Source organism: Juglans regia, chromosome 11 (genome assembly GCF_001411555.2).
Source record: "Juglans regia cultivar Chandler chromosome 11, Walnut 2.0, whole genome shotgun sequence".
Taxonomy (NCBI): Eukaryota; Viridiplantae; Streptophyta; class Magnoliopsida; order Fagales; family Juglandaceae; genus Juglans; species Juglans regia.
Window position 1 is genome coordinate 3,564,396 of NC_049911.1, and position 17,212 is coordinate 3,581,607.

Here is a 17,212-nt window from a genome sequence, read left to right on the forward strand (position 1 = left end):
TATATGAAATTCTGATAGAACTTTATTTTATAATTAGTAACACTTGTAAAAAAGGATAACAAAGCATCACAACATTACCGAGATAGAAATTAAGAACCTACAATAGACGCCTTAATTTTTTTTTTTTTGGGGGATCTCTAAAAGAACTCCTAAAAATCAGACCTCTCTCACTTCCACAGCTTCTTTCACATGCACTTCCTTGTTTTCCTTCACTTCCTTGACTTCCTCCTCAACTTCAAAAGCCGAGACAGGGTATGACCTGAAGAGTCCTGCGGGAGTCTTGAAAGTGATCTTCCCAGTGGGAGGATCATCCACACAGATCTCATTGAGTGTGATCCAGACAAAGAGCTCCTTGGCTTTGACTCCACTAAGCCTCTTGATCTTGTTTTGCTCAACATATGCTGTGACTTCAGTGCCATAGGAAACAAGCTTCCCAATCTGTTCAAATTTGTGGCTTCTGCTCTTTTTCTGCTTCAGCCACACAAAGCCAGTCTCTTTGTCATACCCACATTCCTCAATGTCTTGCAATGGCAGCAACCCATTTGGTAACCCAACTTCCTTGAGCAAAAGCTGCGATTTTTCTTTACAAAGCTCGTCTCCATGGTAGACCTCTGCCTTGGCCTTGACTTCCTCTGAGACCAGAGACATCTTTTATAGTTTTTGCTATGGCTTTTTCTAGGGCGTTCTTCGCTGTTTCAAGTTCAAGGATAATGACACGGTGAGAATGGATGAAAAGTGGGGGAAAGAGTCGGTTTCATAGATATAGTGGTGAATCTATCTTTTTACCCTTGTTTCTTCTGAAATTTTCGGTAATGCCATTGGTGTTTATGAATCAAAACTGTTTTTAAATAGAAGTTGATTATGAATATATTAAATAAAAAAAATCTATTCCTCTTCAATTTTGTCATCATTTTTTCGTGATTTTATGATATATCGTTAGATGATAAGTTTATAAATAAAATATAATAAATAATTTCTAATCATCCGATATCATATTATAGGATAATAAAAAAATAATGAATAAAATTACTCTTAGAGATAATCTCTATTCATAACTCAGATATATTTAAATATAAAAAATTATTTGTGTAGGTTCAAGAAGGTGGCCACCGATTTAATTTTTTAATTTTTAATTTTTTAACTTAATTGTTAAGTAAGGATTTTAAAATGAATTTTTGATTTTTTTTAAAAAAATATTTAAACAATTTTAAACAATATTTGAAAAAAAATACAAAAAATATATAATTTCTCTTTTGCCGTAGTTGTTCGGATGGCCTCCCTTTGTGAGAATAGCATCCGTGAGATACACTTCAAATAATCTTTTTTTTTTTTTTAATTTTATATAATAAGTATTACATTTTATAGCGATTGGACGAAGCTTACAAGTCAAAGTTTATATCTAACATTATTATTAAAATAATTAAATTGTTATGGTTTGAATATTAGGATCTCAAATAAAAAATTGTAGAGAATATTTAAAAATTTGGAAAAGTGGACTATTAAACAATAAATAAGTCCAAGCCTAGAAAATAAGCAAGTGGGAAGCTACTAAATGGCAATTTAGGTAACCTGTATTTATGATATAGTTGGACATTTATGGAGGACTTAAAGAGGGAAAGCGGTGGCTGGACACAGCATCCAACTAGATTATTCCACGTGTATATGTAGTAGTTGGGGAGCATTAAGTATTAACCTGTATTAACCTATTTATTGGGGTTGACACGTAATTGAGGTTAATAAATTGAAGTATCCACTAACAAACAACACCCTATAGTAAATGAATTTTGTTCTTTTCTACTTTTTTTTTTTTTTAAAGCATCCTAATAATTAAAGTTGGGAGTGACATTAAGGCTACATTTAGATAGTAAAAATATTTAAGAAGTGTTAAAAATATTTATGAATAGTTATAAATAGAGATTGAAATAAGTTTATATATTTCATTAAGAGTATTTTAAGTTGTTTGGATGTATGAAGTATGTTAAGTTGTTAACTTTTAGATAGATAATTGAAAAATATGTAGGTCTCATCAATGATTGATTTTTTTTAATGATAATTTTTTTTATATATAATAGTGATAAATATTATAGTGATTTTATTTTATTTTATATATAATAGTAATAAATATTATAATGATTTTATTTATTTTTTTATATTTAATAGTGATAAATATTATATTAATTTTATTTTTTATTTATATTTAATTGTGATAAATATTATAGTGATTTTATTTTTTCTTTATATATAACAGTGATAAATATTATAGTAAAATTATTTTTTATTTATATATAATAGTGATAAATATTATAGTGATTTTATTTTTTTATTTATATTTAATAGTGATAAATATTATAGTGAAACTATTTTTTATTTATATATAATTGTGATAAATATTATAGTGATTTTATTTTTTATTTATATTTAATAGTGATAAATATTATAATAAAATTATTTTTACTACATTATCTCAACTTATTATTATTCATAAAGAACTTAATTCAATTCAGTTCAACTCAATTCAATATCCTAAAGCAGCAAGGAACCAACTTCATGTCCTTTAGGGGTTGTTTGGATTTGGACTTGACCTCAATTCATCTAATTTAATATCATCTAATCATTACAATGTTATTAAATTTTTAAATAAAATATAATAAACAATTCAATTTTTTCAAATATCAAAATAAAAATTATATTAAAAAATTATATTATAATAATATTTTACCAATAATAACATATTAAAAAACAACTTACTGTCAAAACGTCACTGATCAAATTATAATTACAGAACATATGTATTACCAAATGATACCCATTTTACAAATATGTTGTTAAAGGCAAAATTCCTCATCATTTAAAATTCTTATTCGAGTTATAGATTTGAAAATACGAAAAAGATGCATGGATTCAATTTTTTCTTTCCTATAAAGAGAAAAGAGAAATTATAATGTCTCGTGCCCATGTTGGTTTCTATGGAATATGTATTATATAGAACCACATTGAGGATTACGAGATCGCCCTTACATTCTATTCTATGGTGACGGAATGATGGTACAATTTGGAGCTATCTATTTCCTATCCTAACATATTAAGTAAACTTAAATTGTAGATGATTTGAACCCTAATTACCTCTGGATTTGACCAGATGTGATAGAGTACTACACCTTGATGAAATAAAGCTCATAGCCTCATACACTAAGGAAAAGAAAGAGTAGTAAAGGATGGTTTGTTTTAACAGATAAAATGATGAGATGAATTAAAATTAAAATTAAAATTAAAAAATAAAATAAAATATTATTAAAATATATTTTTAATATTATTTTTATTTTAAAATTTTAAAAATTAAATTATTTATTTTATTTTATATTAAAAATTAAAAAAATTAAAAAAATTATATAAAATAAAATGAAATATATTTTTAAAAATAAATTAGACTGGGGTACCCATTTAAATACAAAAGCAGGCAGGTACTGTCCCTCCCATAACCCAACCCAAACCAACCAACTGCCCCTACACTTCAATTCTGTCCTTTTCCGCTGGAAATGTTCAGAATTTATTGCACCCATGCATGTTTTCCCGAGCAAGATGGAAATGGCATTTAACTGCGTACAAATTGTGTAGGGGAAATCTAATGGGAAAAATGATAGAGTTATTATTTATTGAGAAATAATATTTATAATTGTGAGTGAATAAGTATCGTATAATTATTTTAGAAAAAGTAGATAAATATGAGACTTATATAAAAATAAATTAATTTTTTAATAATAGATTCTACTTTTTTTTAAAGTAACTACACGACGTTTACGCAATCTACGACTGCATGTAGCATTATTCTTATTTATTTACAACTTATTTATTATTTTTTTTTGTATTTTTTTTTACTTAATAATTAAAGAAGTGACTAGTAGTAGATGGATAGTAAGCCTATCACTACTCATCTAATGGATATCCCAATAAGTTATGAGTAGTGATATGGTTATTATTTTATTATTATTTATAGTGTATTTATTTATTTTTATTATTTTCTTTTAAATATTTTTTTAATATTCTTAATGAAAAAAATTAAAAAATATATAATTTTATTAATATTTACTTTCTTAACCATTAAATAAAATTAAAAATTAAAAAAATCAAATACAAAAAAATTAATAAATAAATAATAGGATGGTAGTAACTCTATCATTTTTCATAAGTTATTACAAACCATAGAGATCAAAACGAACAAATGAACAATAACTGATAAGTTGGCCACATGTTTCAATACGACCTAATTGGATAGTGAGTTGAGATAATATAAGTTGAGATAGTTTTAGTAATAAAATATTTGAATTGAGATGAGATGAGTTAGAAATAGTTTGAGTTAAAATATTTTATAAGATTTTGGAAAAAAAGAGAAAAATTTGAATAAAAATATTATATAGTTAAAATACTGTTAGAATATTATTTTTTAATATTATTCTTGTTTTGAAATTTAAAAAAATTAAATTATTTTTTACGTTTTGTTTAAAAGTTTAGGAAAATTGTAATAATTAGGTAATGATTAAATAAAAATTGAAGATTTGAAACTAAAAAATATTTATGTTCGTGCACTTTGTAGTGTTTGAATATTGAGATGAGATGAGATGAGATGAAATTGAATATTTTCATTATCCAAACCAAACTAAGCCAACAAAAACTTTAATGCCACAAATACAGAGCTAGAATTTACAACACATCTAATAAGTATTATGTCTCATAGCCACACATCCCTTTTATTTTCACCCACAAAGTATTGTTCTTTGGACCATGATAGAGGCACGGGTCTGTGAACAGTAAAAATAGAAGAAGTTTAGATAGTGAGTTAAGATGAGATAAAATGACATGAAAGTTAAATAAGATATTATTTTTTAATACTATTTTTATTTTAAAAATTAAAAAAATTAAATTATTTATTATATTTTATGTAAGAATTTAAAAAAATTATAATAATTAGATTAGATTAGACGAGTTGAGAGACTCTCTCGATCCAAACAAGGCTTTTAGGAGTTTTGTTGTTCTTTTAGCAGTAGACCCGTGACGGATTTGGAGTGTCATCCTCATGAAAAAGAAATGGCAAGAAAGGAGCGTAGAAGAAAGTGAGACTACAAAGGAAAGGAAAAAAGTCGTTAGATGGCCCATGAGAAAGTGAAATTACTACTCAACGTCCTCCTTTCAGCATGTATTGGGACTGGGAGAGCTACGTGGTTGTTTTTACATTTTCTGCAGTTCTAGTTGAGAAATCAAACCCATATAAAGTCTTTCATATTTTCTCAAATTATTACTGGTTTGGTGAAGCCTGACAACTAAGATCACAATACTGATTTCTGTTCAGTGAGTCTCAATCACATGCATAAAGGAGCTTCCCCAAACTAATTCATGTCACAAACCAAACCATGTACGATTGATTATCAATAAGCAGTATCAGAGAACCCATTACATATGAACAGTAAATCTGATCATTTTCCAATACAATACATGAAGGCTTCACCTAAATTCCATTCTGGTTTACAACAGTTGAGGTATGATTCAGATAGATTCGCAAGTTGAAAACAAAAGGCTGCCTCCTTGAGAGATGAAATGCAATTTCTCAAAGGTGCTCAATGGATGCCTTGATTGATTTCTCCAGCAATCAAAAATTCAGAGCCTGCAATGAATTCACATTTAGAGAACAGTTGGTAAAGCAGGGCTGATTGCTAATTGTGCAAGGTAGAAACTGAGAATTGGAAGAAAGAAAAGCGTGTAGGATCCACACAATGAAACTCTATTCCCACCTCTTTCCCCACACATATGGGGCAGTCATCATCCTATTAATGGTGGGGGGGCATGGTATTTTATCACACTCGAGAGCAACAAGCTGGCCAACGCTTTTTGCAAATTTCTATGGGGGATTATCCCCTTTCTATCCATTTATTTCTATTATGACCCTACCAAACTTTCCAAAAAGGACGTTTGTGGAACAATTTTAAGAAAAGAAAAGAAAAATTAAAGACAAGTGACAAAACTGTTTCATGCGATTTCCTCGATTAATTTTTTAGCATCCTGCCTGAACAAGAATTTGGCCATTAGGTTGTGATCTTACCCTGAATTTAATGAGAGTGAGCATGACAGGCCAAGTTTGCAATTTCACATTTTAGCACCAAAGTAAAAGAAACCAGATTAACAAACGTTGTTTCTGAGTAGTACAGAGAACTCCTACCCGGGAAGCAATAACCCATTTGCTGTCAATCCAGTCCTGGTGTGGCCTCAAGTCAGAGTGTTCAAACTCCATTTCCTCATCAGTGTCCCTGAAGTAGACTAGGTATTTGGAGCCGACACGAACCTTAGAAATCACACCGACCCACCAACCATCATTGTAGGAAGCATCAACTTCTTCAAAAAGATTGAAACGATCGACAACAAGAGTTTCTGGTGGATAGGGCCTAATATGCAGGGTATCAATCTCTTCTCTCAGAAAGCACGAATCATCATCCGCCCTAAGGTTTTGGTACTGAACTAGGAACTTATCTTTCTCCACTGCTTCAACAATACTCGCAGCAAACCAAGCACCTCGAAAACCATCTTCATCGCTGCTAACTTCAACTATTGTCCCCTTGATAAATATCTCCTGTGTTGTTTTTGCTTCACTAGCTACGATCCCTGCTGCATTTGACACTTTCTGCGATTCAATTCCGAAGTTGGTGAGCATGCGAATTATTATATAGAAACCCAGCAAGAGATCACCTACACAGATAGATAAAACAAAAAGAATGTATAAGAAGAACGACTAAATTTTCTTCTAGTTATTTATTTTAAGAACTCTGGGCTTTGAATTTAACCTTCGACTCTCAAATACGGACTCCATTCATTTTATTGTCTTGTCAAATGCCAGTAGCAAATTAGACGTAAACCTATAAATTTGGAGACCAGAATTATCCCTCGCCGGGAACCAGATCAGCTAAAAATCCAAACTTGGTAACAAGGTGTAGTGTATAGTGTATACCACTTGCAAATTCCATTAACTTTAACCTTCAGTAAAAAAGAAAAAATTGCTACAAGCTTCAAAATCTTATTGGTATTGCTGCATTAAACCCATTGTTTCCTTTGTAAGAACTGCATTTCTTTTATTCACTGAATAATATTTTACCTATAAAAAAATAAAGATCTACATTTGAAACACAGACGCACACATACAAACAAACACAGCGAAATATTTCCTACATAACCATTTTCAGCCAAACCAAACAAAACCACAACCGCTATTTTGAAAAAAGGAAAGAAAGAAAGAAAGTTGAAAACTTAACTCCCACCTCTTGTTGCTCAAATGGCGGAACCCATTTCCCACTAACCCAGTCCCTATGAAGCCTCAGATGCTCCTTCCCAAACTCAATCTGCTCCTCCGAAACCCGGAAGAAAACCTCGAACCTCCCACCTCCCAAGTCCTCGGTGACCACGCCCTCCCACCACCCATCATTCCAGTAGGCGTCCACGTTATCGCCCACAAGGAAACATCCTCGCGTCTCTCCAGGCGGGACAGGTCGGACCTGCGAGACGTGAAGGGTCTCGCAGAGTGGCTCGGCGGGGTCGAGGTCGGACACGAGGGTCTCGTATTGAACGGAGTATTTGCTCCGGTTGGAACTGAGGACTGTGCCGGCGAACCAGGAGCCCACGAATCCGGCGTCGTGTGAGCCGATCTCCACGGGGGTGCCCCGTGGGAAGAAGGAAGACGGTGTTGTGGTAATGGGTTTAGGAGGCATCTGTTTACGCCTTACGGAGGTTATGGGTTCAAGGGAAGCGGAATCATCGTTGTTCGCTAAACTGCTTTTATGTGTAGTAGTAGCAGCAGGTGACTACTTTTGAGATTACTACCGCGGCTATTTTCGTCTCAATAGAACATTTTAGTAAATGTCGTAAGACTTGTCTTTGTCGTCTTAATAGACGTTAGTATTTGTCTTCTCGAAACCCAAACACTTTTGATAAGTGGTAACAAAGAGCGGTGCTATTCTTTTGATAAGTGGTGCTACTCAGGCGACAGTCGGTAGAATATCACTGCTCTTTTAAAACCCAAGTACTAATTTTTTATTTTCTCAAAAATACACAAATCAAGATTACCAATTTTGTTTAAACATTAGTTGTTTTGTTATGTATTAGTCACTATTCATTCTCACATCTCATATTTATAATTTTTTCATAAGGTATGGATGTATTTTTTATAAAGTATGAGATGATGAATAATGACTGATAAATTTTTTTTTTTTTTTATTTGGCCATCAATTATAAGCGAAGTTGAATAGATCATTGTTTTTTTTTTTTTCATTAAAATGTATCATTTAAAAAAATGGATGGACGAGATGGATTGTGAGAAAAAATAAATAGATTTTAGACATTTTGCACGATCTCATCTGTTAATTTTTTACACAAAAATATCGAACAAAACAAAATTCTATAAAATACAAACCAAATCCAAATTAGAAATATGAAAAGTAACATGACCCTATACATTTTATTTTGATGAAAGAGGAAAAAGTCTCGATTTTATTTATTTATAAATATTTATTGCCCTATCATTTATACCAGAACACAGACAATACAACATGTCTATACTCTTTCTTCTTCACCATCACTGCTTGTCACGCTATCATGACAGTCTTTGAATCTCTCATCCTTCCTACTTAACAATGGACAAAGCACCTTCCACCAATCTCTATGTCTATCTTTTTCACAATATCATGTGATTTCCTAGCGAAAAAATATTATTCATAAGTTTTATATATTACACACAATTTTTTTTTTATTTTTTTTAGTTTTTTTCTTATTAAATATATGATATATAAATAATAAATAAATGAATTAAATTATTTTAAAATGAATAAAATTAAAAAATTAAAAAAAAAATATATGATATGTAATATGTGGACATATAAATAATAAAGTTCTTTCTTGCGTGGATAAGAAGTTTAGTATGATTGGCTGTCAATATTTTGTGCACTTTCTCCACGTGTCAATTGATCATCTTGTACACTTGTTAGCATATTGTTTCCTTTGCTAATAACTAAAAATTAGAGATCCAATTTTTTTTATAGAGGTGAAATGAAATTATTTAATTTAATTTAATTATTATTAATAAATTATTTCAATTTATCTCATCCTATCTTTCTTTCTAAACGATTACGAAACACAATGGAGCACAAAAATTTTCACAGAAGTGCAACTCCGACCGAAACAAGCGGCGGACACGTGGCAAATTACTAGTTGTGCAAACAAACAGTTACATAAGGTTGGCACATTGTTACAATTGAGTGGATGAAAATGTGTGCACGGCACGTCAGCACAGCAACACGTATCTCTATAATATGTCACGTGTTCTGCACGTGCTAGACGGCCGTACCTAAACCGTGTAGTTTCCCCCAAAATATAGTCAACATAATTACATACAGGCAATAGGAAATAGCCACGTGGACCGCAGACGACAGATACTGCCCTACAAATATAGGTCAAACCTATTTATAGACAAATTCTGTTGGATAATATGCATTCTCTGATGATTTATTTAGTTTTATTACTCTTAATATTTTATTTGTTGTATTAACAAATGACAAATAAAAAACTCTTGGACACAAATAGAAATTTATGGAATAGAATTTCCTGGAATAAAATTATTTAGAATTTTTATTCAAATTTTAAAGTCTAAAATGGAAGAAAGATAATAAATAAAACAAATTCTACGATATTTAGATTTTTTTAGATTATGATATGAGATATTTTTAAATGAATTGAATAAAATATTATTTTTTAATATTATTATTTTTAAATTAAAAAAAATTAAATTATTTATTATATTTTATATAAAAATTTAAAAAAATTCAAAAAATTTAAAATAATTGAGATTACTTCTCAATCTAAACAAGACTTTATTATTGTAAGAATGAATATTTTAGTTTTGATTATGAATGTTAAACATGTTTTACCTTGTAAATCCAAACTTAATTAAAGATATCATAGTAAATGTTAAATGAGACAATTTCAGCATTTAAAAGCTGTTTTTTTTTTCCTAAGCTAAAAAAATTCTGAAATTTTGGTAGGAAAAAAAAAAAAAAATCGATCCCTTATACAATTAAAAATAAGAAAATAAAAATAAATATCTTCGCTCCCAAGACAGCCATTTCCTCTTCTGCGCTTATAATGCATACAATTCCCACCATTTTTGCTTTGGTTCCAAGTATAATATCAAATCCCCAAACGTCTGTCATCTTCTTAGCAATACAGATATAACTCCCAGCCTCCCTCTACATATTGTTATTGTTTCTAGCGCTTATATATCTTTGCCGGATTTGCGATCTCATTAACTCATCAAGCTATTCGTCATGAATACGGTCAGATTCTTTAGCAAATCAACCATGAAAACCACCTGTAGAATCCTCCTCTTTAGTCGGAACCCACCGTTTTTCAATCCCAACTCGCAACACCATGCCGACCCTTTTCGCATCATAGGCTCTCGAAGCATTATCTTCAATACCCACAAAGCCTTTCGATTGCCCAGCTCGGGTTTTGGTCAACCCGTGGCTCTAACAAGGCCTAATAATGGGTTTGGCACAACACCCAGTAGGGGAGCCTTCGTAATTTCTCGGGTCGCGTCGTTTTCGACGACGGTGGAGACCCGAGTGAACGAGAACAATTTCGAGAGAATCTACGTTCAAGGTGGTGGGTGTGTTGGTGTGAAGCCATTAGTGGTGGAGAGAATTGACAAAGACGAGAATATAGTCGGGGAGGATGAGTCTAGGATAGAGGTTAATGGTGGTAGTGACGTAAATTTAGGGAATTCCAAGGGTTTGAGTGAATCCGTGGTGGCGAGGGAGGAAAGTGAAGTGGAGAAGGAGGCGTGGGAGCTGTTGAGAGAGGCGGTGGTGACGTATTGTGGGAGTCCAGTGGGAACAGTGGCGGCGAGGGACTCTTCCGATAATCAGATGTTGAATTATGACCAGGTGTTTATCAGGGACTTCGTCCCCTCGGCACTCGCGTTCTTGCTTAAGGGAGAGGGAGAGATTGTGAGGAACTTTCTCCTTCATACCTTGCAATTGCAGGTATATAACCCACTATATATTCACCCTGTCGTATCCTTATCGGTGATTGATTATTAATTCAATGGAACTCAATTCCTTTTTTCATGTAAAATTTCATTTACACACGCCTTTGGTGTAATTGTTATTTAATCTAGGACAAGGTCGATATATGAATTCAATAGGTATCCATTTTTTGCTTTGAGGTTTCATTTAGATGATTGCGATGGAGGATAATATAATTCTTCGAACATGTGCTTTCAAATTCACTAGAAATCAGATACTACTAGTATTCTTAATGCTGTACCATTTGGTGATTGAGGATGGTCCGTTGTGAACTTTTGAGGATTTGTATTTGGGGTTTTGCTGTGGTTGCAAGATGTTTTTATTAGGTTATTCTTAACTTGGGGGGAGATATGTTGCTCTTCCTTTGTGTACTAACACATTTTTCCCCTTGTTTCTCACTTAGAGTTGGGAGAAAACAGTGGACTGCTACAGCCCAGGACAGGGTTTGATGCCTGCAAGTTTTAAAGTTAGAATTGTGCCTCTTGACGAAAATAAGCATGAAGAAGTTCTAGATCCAGATTTTGGTGAATCAGCTATTGGTCGTGTTGCACCTGTGGATTCTGGTCAGTATGTTATTGTGATGTAATTTTATAGAAAATGCATATAATAAATTGTGGTCTTTAAAGTTTAGAATGTTGTAGAATCCACTATTATTGACCTCCAATTGTTTGCAGTGGGATGCCATAATCCATCATTTGCTTTTTACATTCTCTTTACTGGAAACATTGTTCTTCTATAATTTATAGCATAATATGACTTTTTATTTGTTTGTCTTTTGGCTTCTCTTTATAGGTCTGTGGTGGATTATCCTGTTGAGGGCTTATGGAAAACTCACTGGTGACTATGCATTACAAGAAAGGGTGGATGTTCAGACGGGCTTAAAAATGATACTGAACTTGTGTTTAACTGATGGATTTGATATGTTTCCTTCTCTGTTAGTCACTGATGGCTCCTGTATGATAGACCGGCGGATGGGTATCCATGGCCACCCCCTTGAAATCCAAGTGAGTTCAATTTCTTTGATAACTTACAGAATGCTTTTTATTATACTAGTTGTGTGGAATTGAGCTGTTAATTGGATTAGGCACTTATGACTAGCTGTATTCCTCCCAACTCTAGAAAATACATGGAGTATACTTCTTTGATTTTATAGCCACACTGTTTAATTGTTCATCATTCAAATTTGAAATTGGTGACATGAACCATTATTTGGCCTGTTAAGAAACTGTCATTGGAAGGAAAGAAATGACCAGAACTTCAAAGATAAGGAGCGTTCCCTGGGGGAGCTCAAAAGCTTCTTCTTCAAGACATTTTTTCTTTGGACAATGGTTATAGATTTCAATGGGTTTAATGTTCATGACTTCCTTGTATCTATTCTTCTTCATCCTAGCTAGGTGTTTACTCTTGTATGTGGGCTTTGCCTAGACTTTCATTCTTATCAATAGAAGTTTTTTTTTTTTTTAAAAAAAAAAAAGAAGAAAAGTGGAAAGAAAGAAACTGTCGTTGGAGGTCATTTTTAAGTGCAGCATGTGATAATCTCAACCAAATGACCAAAAGGCATTAAATCATTTAATTGCTCAAGGAAGAGAGGATAATTTTCTGTGGATCCACGCAGGAAATTCCAGATTCTCGGTTAGCTCCTTTTATAAGGTGTTGACTTGTCATTGTGTCAATAAATTTCCTTGGAAGTGCATTTGGAGATCTAAGGTGCCTAGTAAGGTTGCATTTTTCTGCTGGTTGGCATCCCTTGAAAAAATTTTGACCACAGATAATTTGAGAAAGCGTTGACTAATCGTTGTGGATTGGTGCTTATGTGTAAGAAAGATGGTGAATCTGTTGATCACTTATTTCTTCATTGCGAGGTGGCGAAGAATTTTTGGGATGAGATTTTTGGTAGGACGGGTATTGCTTGGGTGATGCCTAAGCGTGTGGTGGATCTCTTAGCTTGTTGGCAAGGTTTTAAGGGGAATCATCGCATTGTTGCTATTTGGAGGACGGTCCCTTTATATTAATGTGGTGTTTATGGTTGGAAAGAAATAAGCGGTGCTTCAAAGATAGAGAACGTTCGAAGGTAGAGAACGTTTGAAGATAAAAAAATCTTTTTTTTATTTTTTTTATAATTTAGTCTTTTTGACAACCTGGAATATTTTTAAGCTCCCTGGAAAATGTTGGAAGGCGCTTGGCAAAGGCTGCACACCCAAATTACTGTCTTTGATGTATAAGACAATGACCTTATTTTTTTGAAACTATCTTTCTTGAAAGTTATTGTTTTTTCTTAGACAGTTCTTTTAAAGTTGTTGGTTTTTCCTTGTCTTCCATGCTCCTTGGTCTGATGCTATCAAATATTGCCCCATATGATATGTATCTTATTTCATCTTAAGCCTAATATTTACCTGATTAGCGTATCTCAACCCTGGCAAGTTTGAATTTGCAGGCATTATTTTACTCAGCTCTACGATGCTCCCGTGAGATGCTTGCTGTAAATGATGGATCCCAGAATTTGGTGAGGGCAATCAACAACAGGCTCAGCGCATTGTCATTCCATATCAGAGAATATTATTGGGTGGATATGAAGAAAATAAATGAGATTTACCGATATAAAACAGAGGAGTACTCTATGGATGCCATCAACAAGTTTAACATCTATCCCGAACAAATTCCTTCTTGGCTGATGGACTGGATTCCAGAGGATGGCGGATATATGATGGGCAATCTACAGCCTGCTCACATGGATTTTAGGTTTTTCACGCTTGGAAATCTTTGGTCCATTGTTTCATCTCTGGGTACTCCAAAGCAAAATGCAGCTATATTGAATTTCATTGAAGCCAAATGGGATGATCTTGTGGGACATATGCCTCTGAAGATATGTTACCCTGCTTTAGAGAATGAAGAGTGGCGAATAATCACTGGCAGTGACCCGAAAAATACGTGAGTTTTTATCACATATTCTTTTGCTGCATGTGCGTGCATGCACGTGCGGATATTTTTTACTTTATTGCTACAGCTAGTTGTTTAGTGACTAATAAAAGATTTTGATCGGAACTGAAATGTTTGTCTACTTTTTGCAGCCCATGGTCATATCATAATGGTGGGTCCTGGCCAACACTTCTGTGGCAGGTAAAGCTTATATTTGGTTGCAGCATATTTATTTGAGTAAGGTGGAACATATGTGAATCTTTGGTGGTATTGACTGTGATTATGCCTGTTGGATTATGTAGTTCTTCTTTATGTAGTGGCAGAATGGGGGCAGTTGGGTAGAAGATAAGTGTAAAGACAGATTCTTTTGACCTCCCCCATCAAATGCCATGTGCCCTGCACTAATGATTCCTCTGGAATTATGAGGGATGAATAGTTAGTATGGAAGATATAAATCGAGGGCATGTATGGTTAGGTTCCATTTGTATTTTTGGTTGAATCTGGCATATCTTAAGCAAATCTTTTTACTTGGGCGTGCCCCATGCCTCCTTCATATGCAACTTTTTTTCTTTTTTTTTTCTTTTCTTTTTTTATGCATTGGAAACATTTTTGGTCCTCAACCTTGAGTCATATGACTTGCCCGTCGTTTCCAAAATTCTGACTCAAATATTGTTTTCAGTTCACATTGGCATGCATCAAGATGGGCAGATTTGAACTAGCTCAAAAAGCTGTTGCCTTGGCTGAGAAGAGGCTTTCAGGTGATAGGTGGCCTGAATATTATGATACTCGGACAGGGAGGTTTATTGGAAAGCAAGCACGATTTTTCCAAACATGGACTATTACTGGATTCCTTGCATCTAAAATGCTCTTGGAGAATCCAGAGAAGGCGTCCTTGTTATTCTGGGAGGAGGATTATGAACTTCTTGAGATCTGCGTTTGTGCACTTAGCAAGAGTGGTCGAAGGAAATGCTCCCGCTTTGCAGCGAAGTCGCAGATACTTGTGTAATGAGCCTTCTTTTTTTTTTGGAAGGCAGATGCACCATGCCTTTGTATTGTACAGCCACATCTAAGGATAGAGGTTAAATGACATAAAGCCTAACATACACCATTCTTTTTAAGAGTTGCTTTACAATAATCACCTCAGTTGTTGTCTGATTAATCTGATCGAGTTGATCGGCTTTAGAGGTCAAAATGACAATGTTGACGGTGCCTCTGTTTTATGGCACCTGCTGTGGTAATCTGTTTGTAACTTATTAACTATAAGAAGTTTACATATTTGTTCTCCCATCATGAGGCAGTGGCAAGATCTCAAGGCAGGTTCCATATGAAATGTCAAGCCCATTATATCCTTCTGGGCAAATGGTTTGTGTTTCTGGTAATCCTGATTGAATCGTATTGTTTAATGAGTTTTGATCTTGTTCATCTACCTTAGCTATATGTTTTTTTTCCCATTTTCTTCCTCATACATGTTGTAACTGTCAAATGATCATTACTTTGTCTTCTGTTTCACTCTGCATTAAGTATTCATAATAGTTTTCCACCTAATGATAAGAATTGCTTAAATTTACAAAAATCATATAGGTATAAATTATTTCCTATCACTCATAGCAAGGAATATATATATAATTCTCACTTGTATGAGGATCAATCTCCAACTTCTCACATTAATTTAGCAATGAGAGAGAGAAGAGAGAGAGGGTTAGGTCCTATTGACTTATTAAGTGGAATATTTTCACCATTACCCAAAGTACTCAATCTGAGCAAAAATATGAATGCATAAACTTATTAGATCGAACCCTTTTCGTTTTGTTCTAATATGGAACCTGAAATTAGGGGTGTAAATTTAAACCGGAAAACCGGACCGGACCGGTTGGTCCGGTTTTGAACCGGTCCGGTCCGGAACCGGTTCCTATTTTATGAAAACCGGCCGGTTCCGGTCCAGTTCCGGTTCCGTAGTTTTTGGGACCGGACCGGACCGAACCGGACCGGTTAGAAAAAAAAATATATAAAAATTAATTTATATATTATACAAAATATTTATATATATAATATATAATTATATGTTAAATTTTTATATATAATATATATAATTATATATCATATATGAAAAAATTTTATATTATAATTTATAAATAATAACATAAAATGTTAATCTTAAATGTGAACATTTGTAATTTATTTGATCATATGTTATTAATATAATTATATATAAGATAATGTTGTTATAATTTATAAAATAAAAGTTTAATCTTAAAGATAAAAATTTAATTGATCATATGCTTTAAGCATAATATATATATTAAATTTTTAATAATATTTTATAATAAGAATTAACACTTTATTATATATTTTTTACATTTAAAAAAAACCGGAAAACCGGACCGGACCGGACCGGAAACCGGTAAAACCGGAAGTACCGGTTTAGGAGGGTAATCGGGGCGTAATCGGTTTTGAAAAATACAAAACCGGTACATACCGGTTCGGTCCTAGATTTTGTCCAAAACCGGACCGGACCGGACCGGTTACACCCCTACCTGAAATATACAGAAAATTCTTAAGAGATTCTAATTCCATTCTCAGTGTTTCTTTTTCTCTTAATCGTTCAGGCAACGAGTAAATACTAGAACCCAACCTTCTTTAACCAACAAAGGCATGTGAAAAACAAGACAAACAGATGCTTAGCTACCCTCCAGCATGGCATCCGAACCATGTATGTGCTCCAAAACCATGTGTAAGCCAAGAACACTTTCTTTTAAAGTAAACTGATATTGTTTTCGAAAAACACTATATGCAACCGGGAGGGGGAACAGCGGGGGAACCGTTGCCCCGTGGAAAATGAAACGGGGCGTTTTGGCCCCCGAACTCGTCTCCCTCCATTCATCTTCAACCCCTTCAGCACTCACTTCCCTACCGTTTGTCTTCAAGCTAAGATGTCATGGCCATGCATTTTGAAGTTGCTCGCAAATAGGGGTGCAAATCGGTCGGTCCGATCTGGCGATGGATTGAACATTTTCGGTCTATCATTTTTCCGGACTGGATCAAACACCCATAGGGACCGGACCGGTAGCTATCGGTCCGGCTTTTTTTTTTTTTTTTTTAAAATCAATTAATAAATTTTTTTTATTTATAATACTAAATTAAACTAAGTGACTTATTAATGTAGATTTTGTAACAAACTCAATAAA

General features: G+C 33.3%; 3 protein-coding genes across 4 annotated transcripts; 1 reads left to right on the forward strand and 2 right to left on the reverse strand.

The window, feature by feature from the left end:
* LOC108987915 lies at positions 1–726 on the reverse strand. The gene has a single exon (XM_018960982.2). It carries the CDS (start codon positions 646–648, stop codon positions 157–159), a length of 492 nt encoding a protein of 163 aa, XP_018816527.2. The 5' UTR covers positions 649–726; the 3' UTR covers positions 1–156.
* Positions 727–5,389: 4,663 nt separating this feature from the next.
* Positions 5,390–7,929, reverse strand: LOC108987878 (protein AGENET DOMAIN (AGD)-CONTAINING P1-like). 2 transcript variants are annotated; one of them, XM_018960923.2, is made up of 3 exons: positions 7,293–7,929; positions 6,209–6,667; positions 5,390–5,656 (listed from the first exon to the last, which is right to left on the reverse strand). In XM_018960923.2, exons 1-3 carry the CDS (start codon positions 7,743–7,745, stop codon positions 5,642–5,644), a joined length of 927 nt encoding a protein of 308 aa, XP_018816468.2. In that variant the 5' UTR covers positions 7,746–7,929; the 3' UTR covers positions 5,390–5,641. The 2 variants fall into 2 exon arrangements, with proteins under 2 accessions (XP_018816468.2, XP_018816469.2); XM_018960924.2 differs by having other exon boundaries at positions 7,299–7,918.
* Positions 7,930–10,155: 2,226 nt separating this feature from the next.
* LOC108987876 (alkaline/neutral invertase A, mitochondrial) lies at positions 10,156–15,406 on the forward strand. The gene is made up of 6 exons (XM_018960921.2): positions 10,156–11,069; positions 11,515–11,674; positions 11,904–12,115; positions 13,546–14,039; positions 14,180–14,228; positions 14,707–15,406. The coding sequence occupies exons 1-6, from the start codon at positions 10,353–10,355 to the stop codon at positions 15,031–15,033; spliced, it is 1,959 nt and encodes a 652-aa protein (XP_018816466.1). The 5' UTR covers positions 10,156–10,352; the 3' UTR covers positions 15,034–15,406.
* Positions 15,407–17,212: the final 1,806 nt, after the last annotated feature.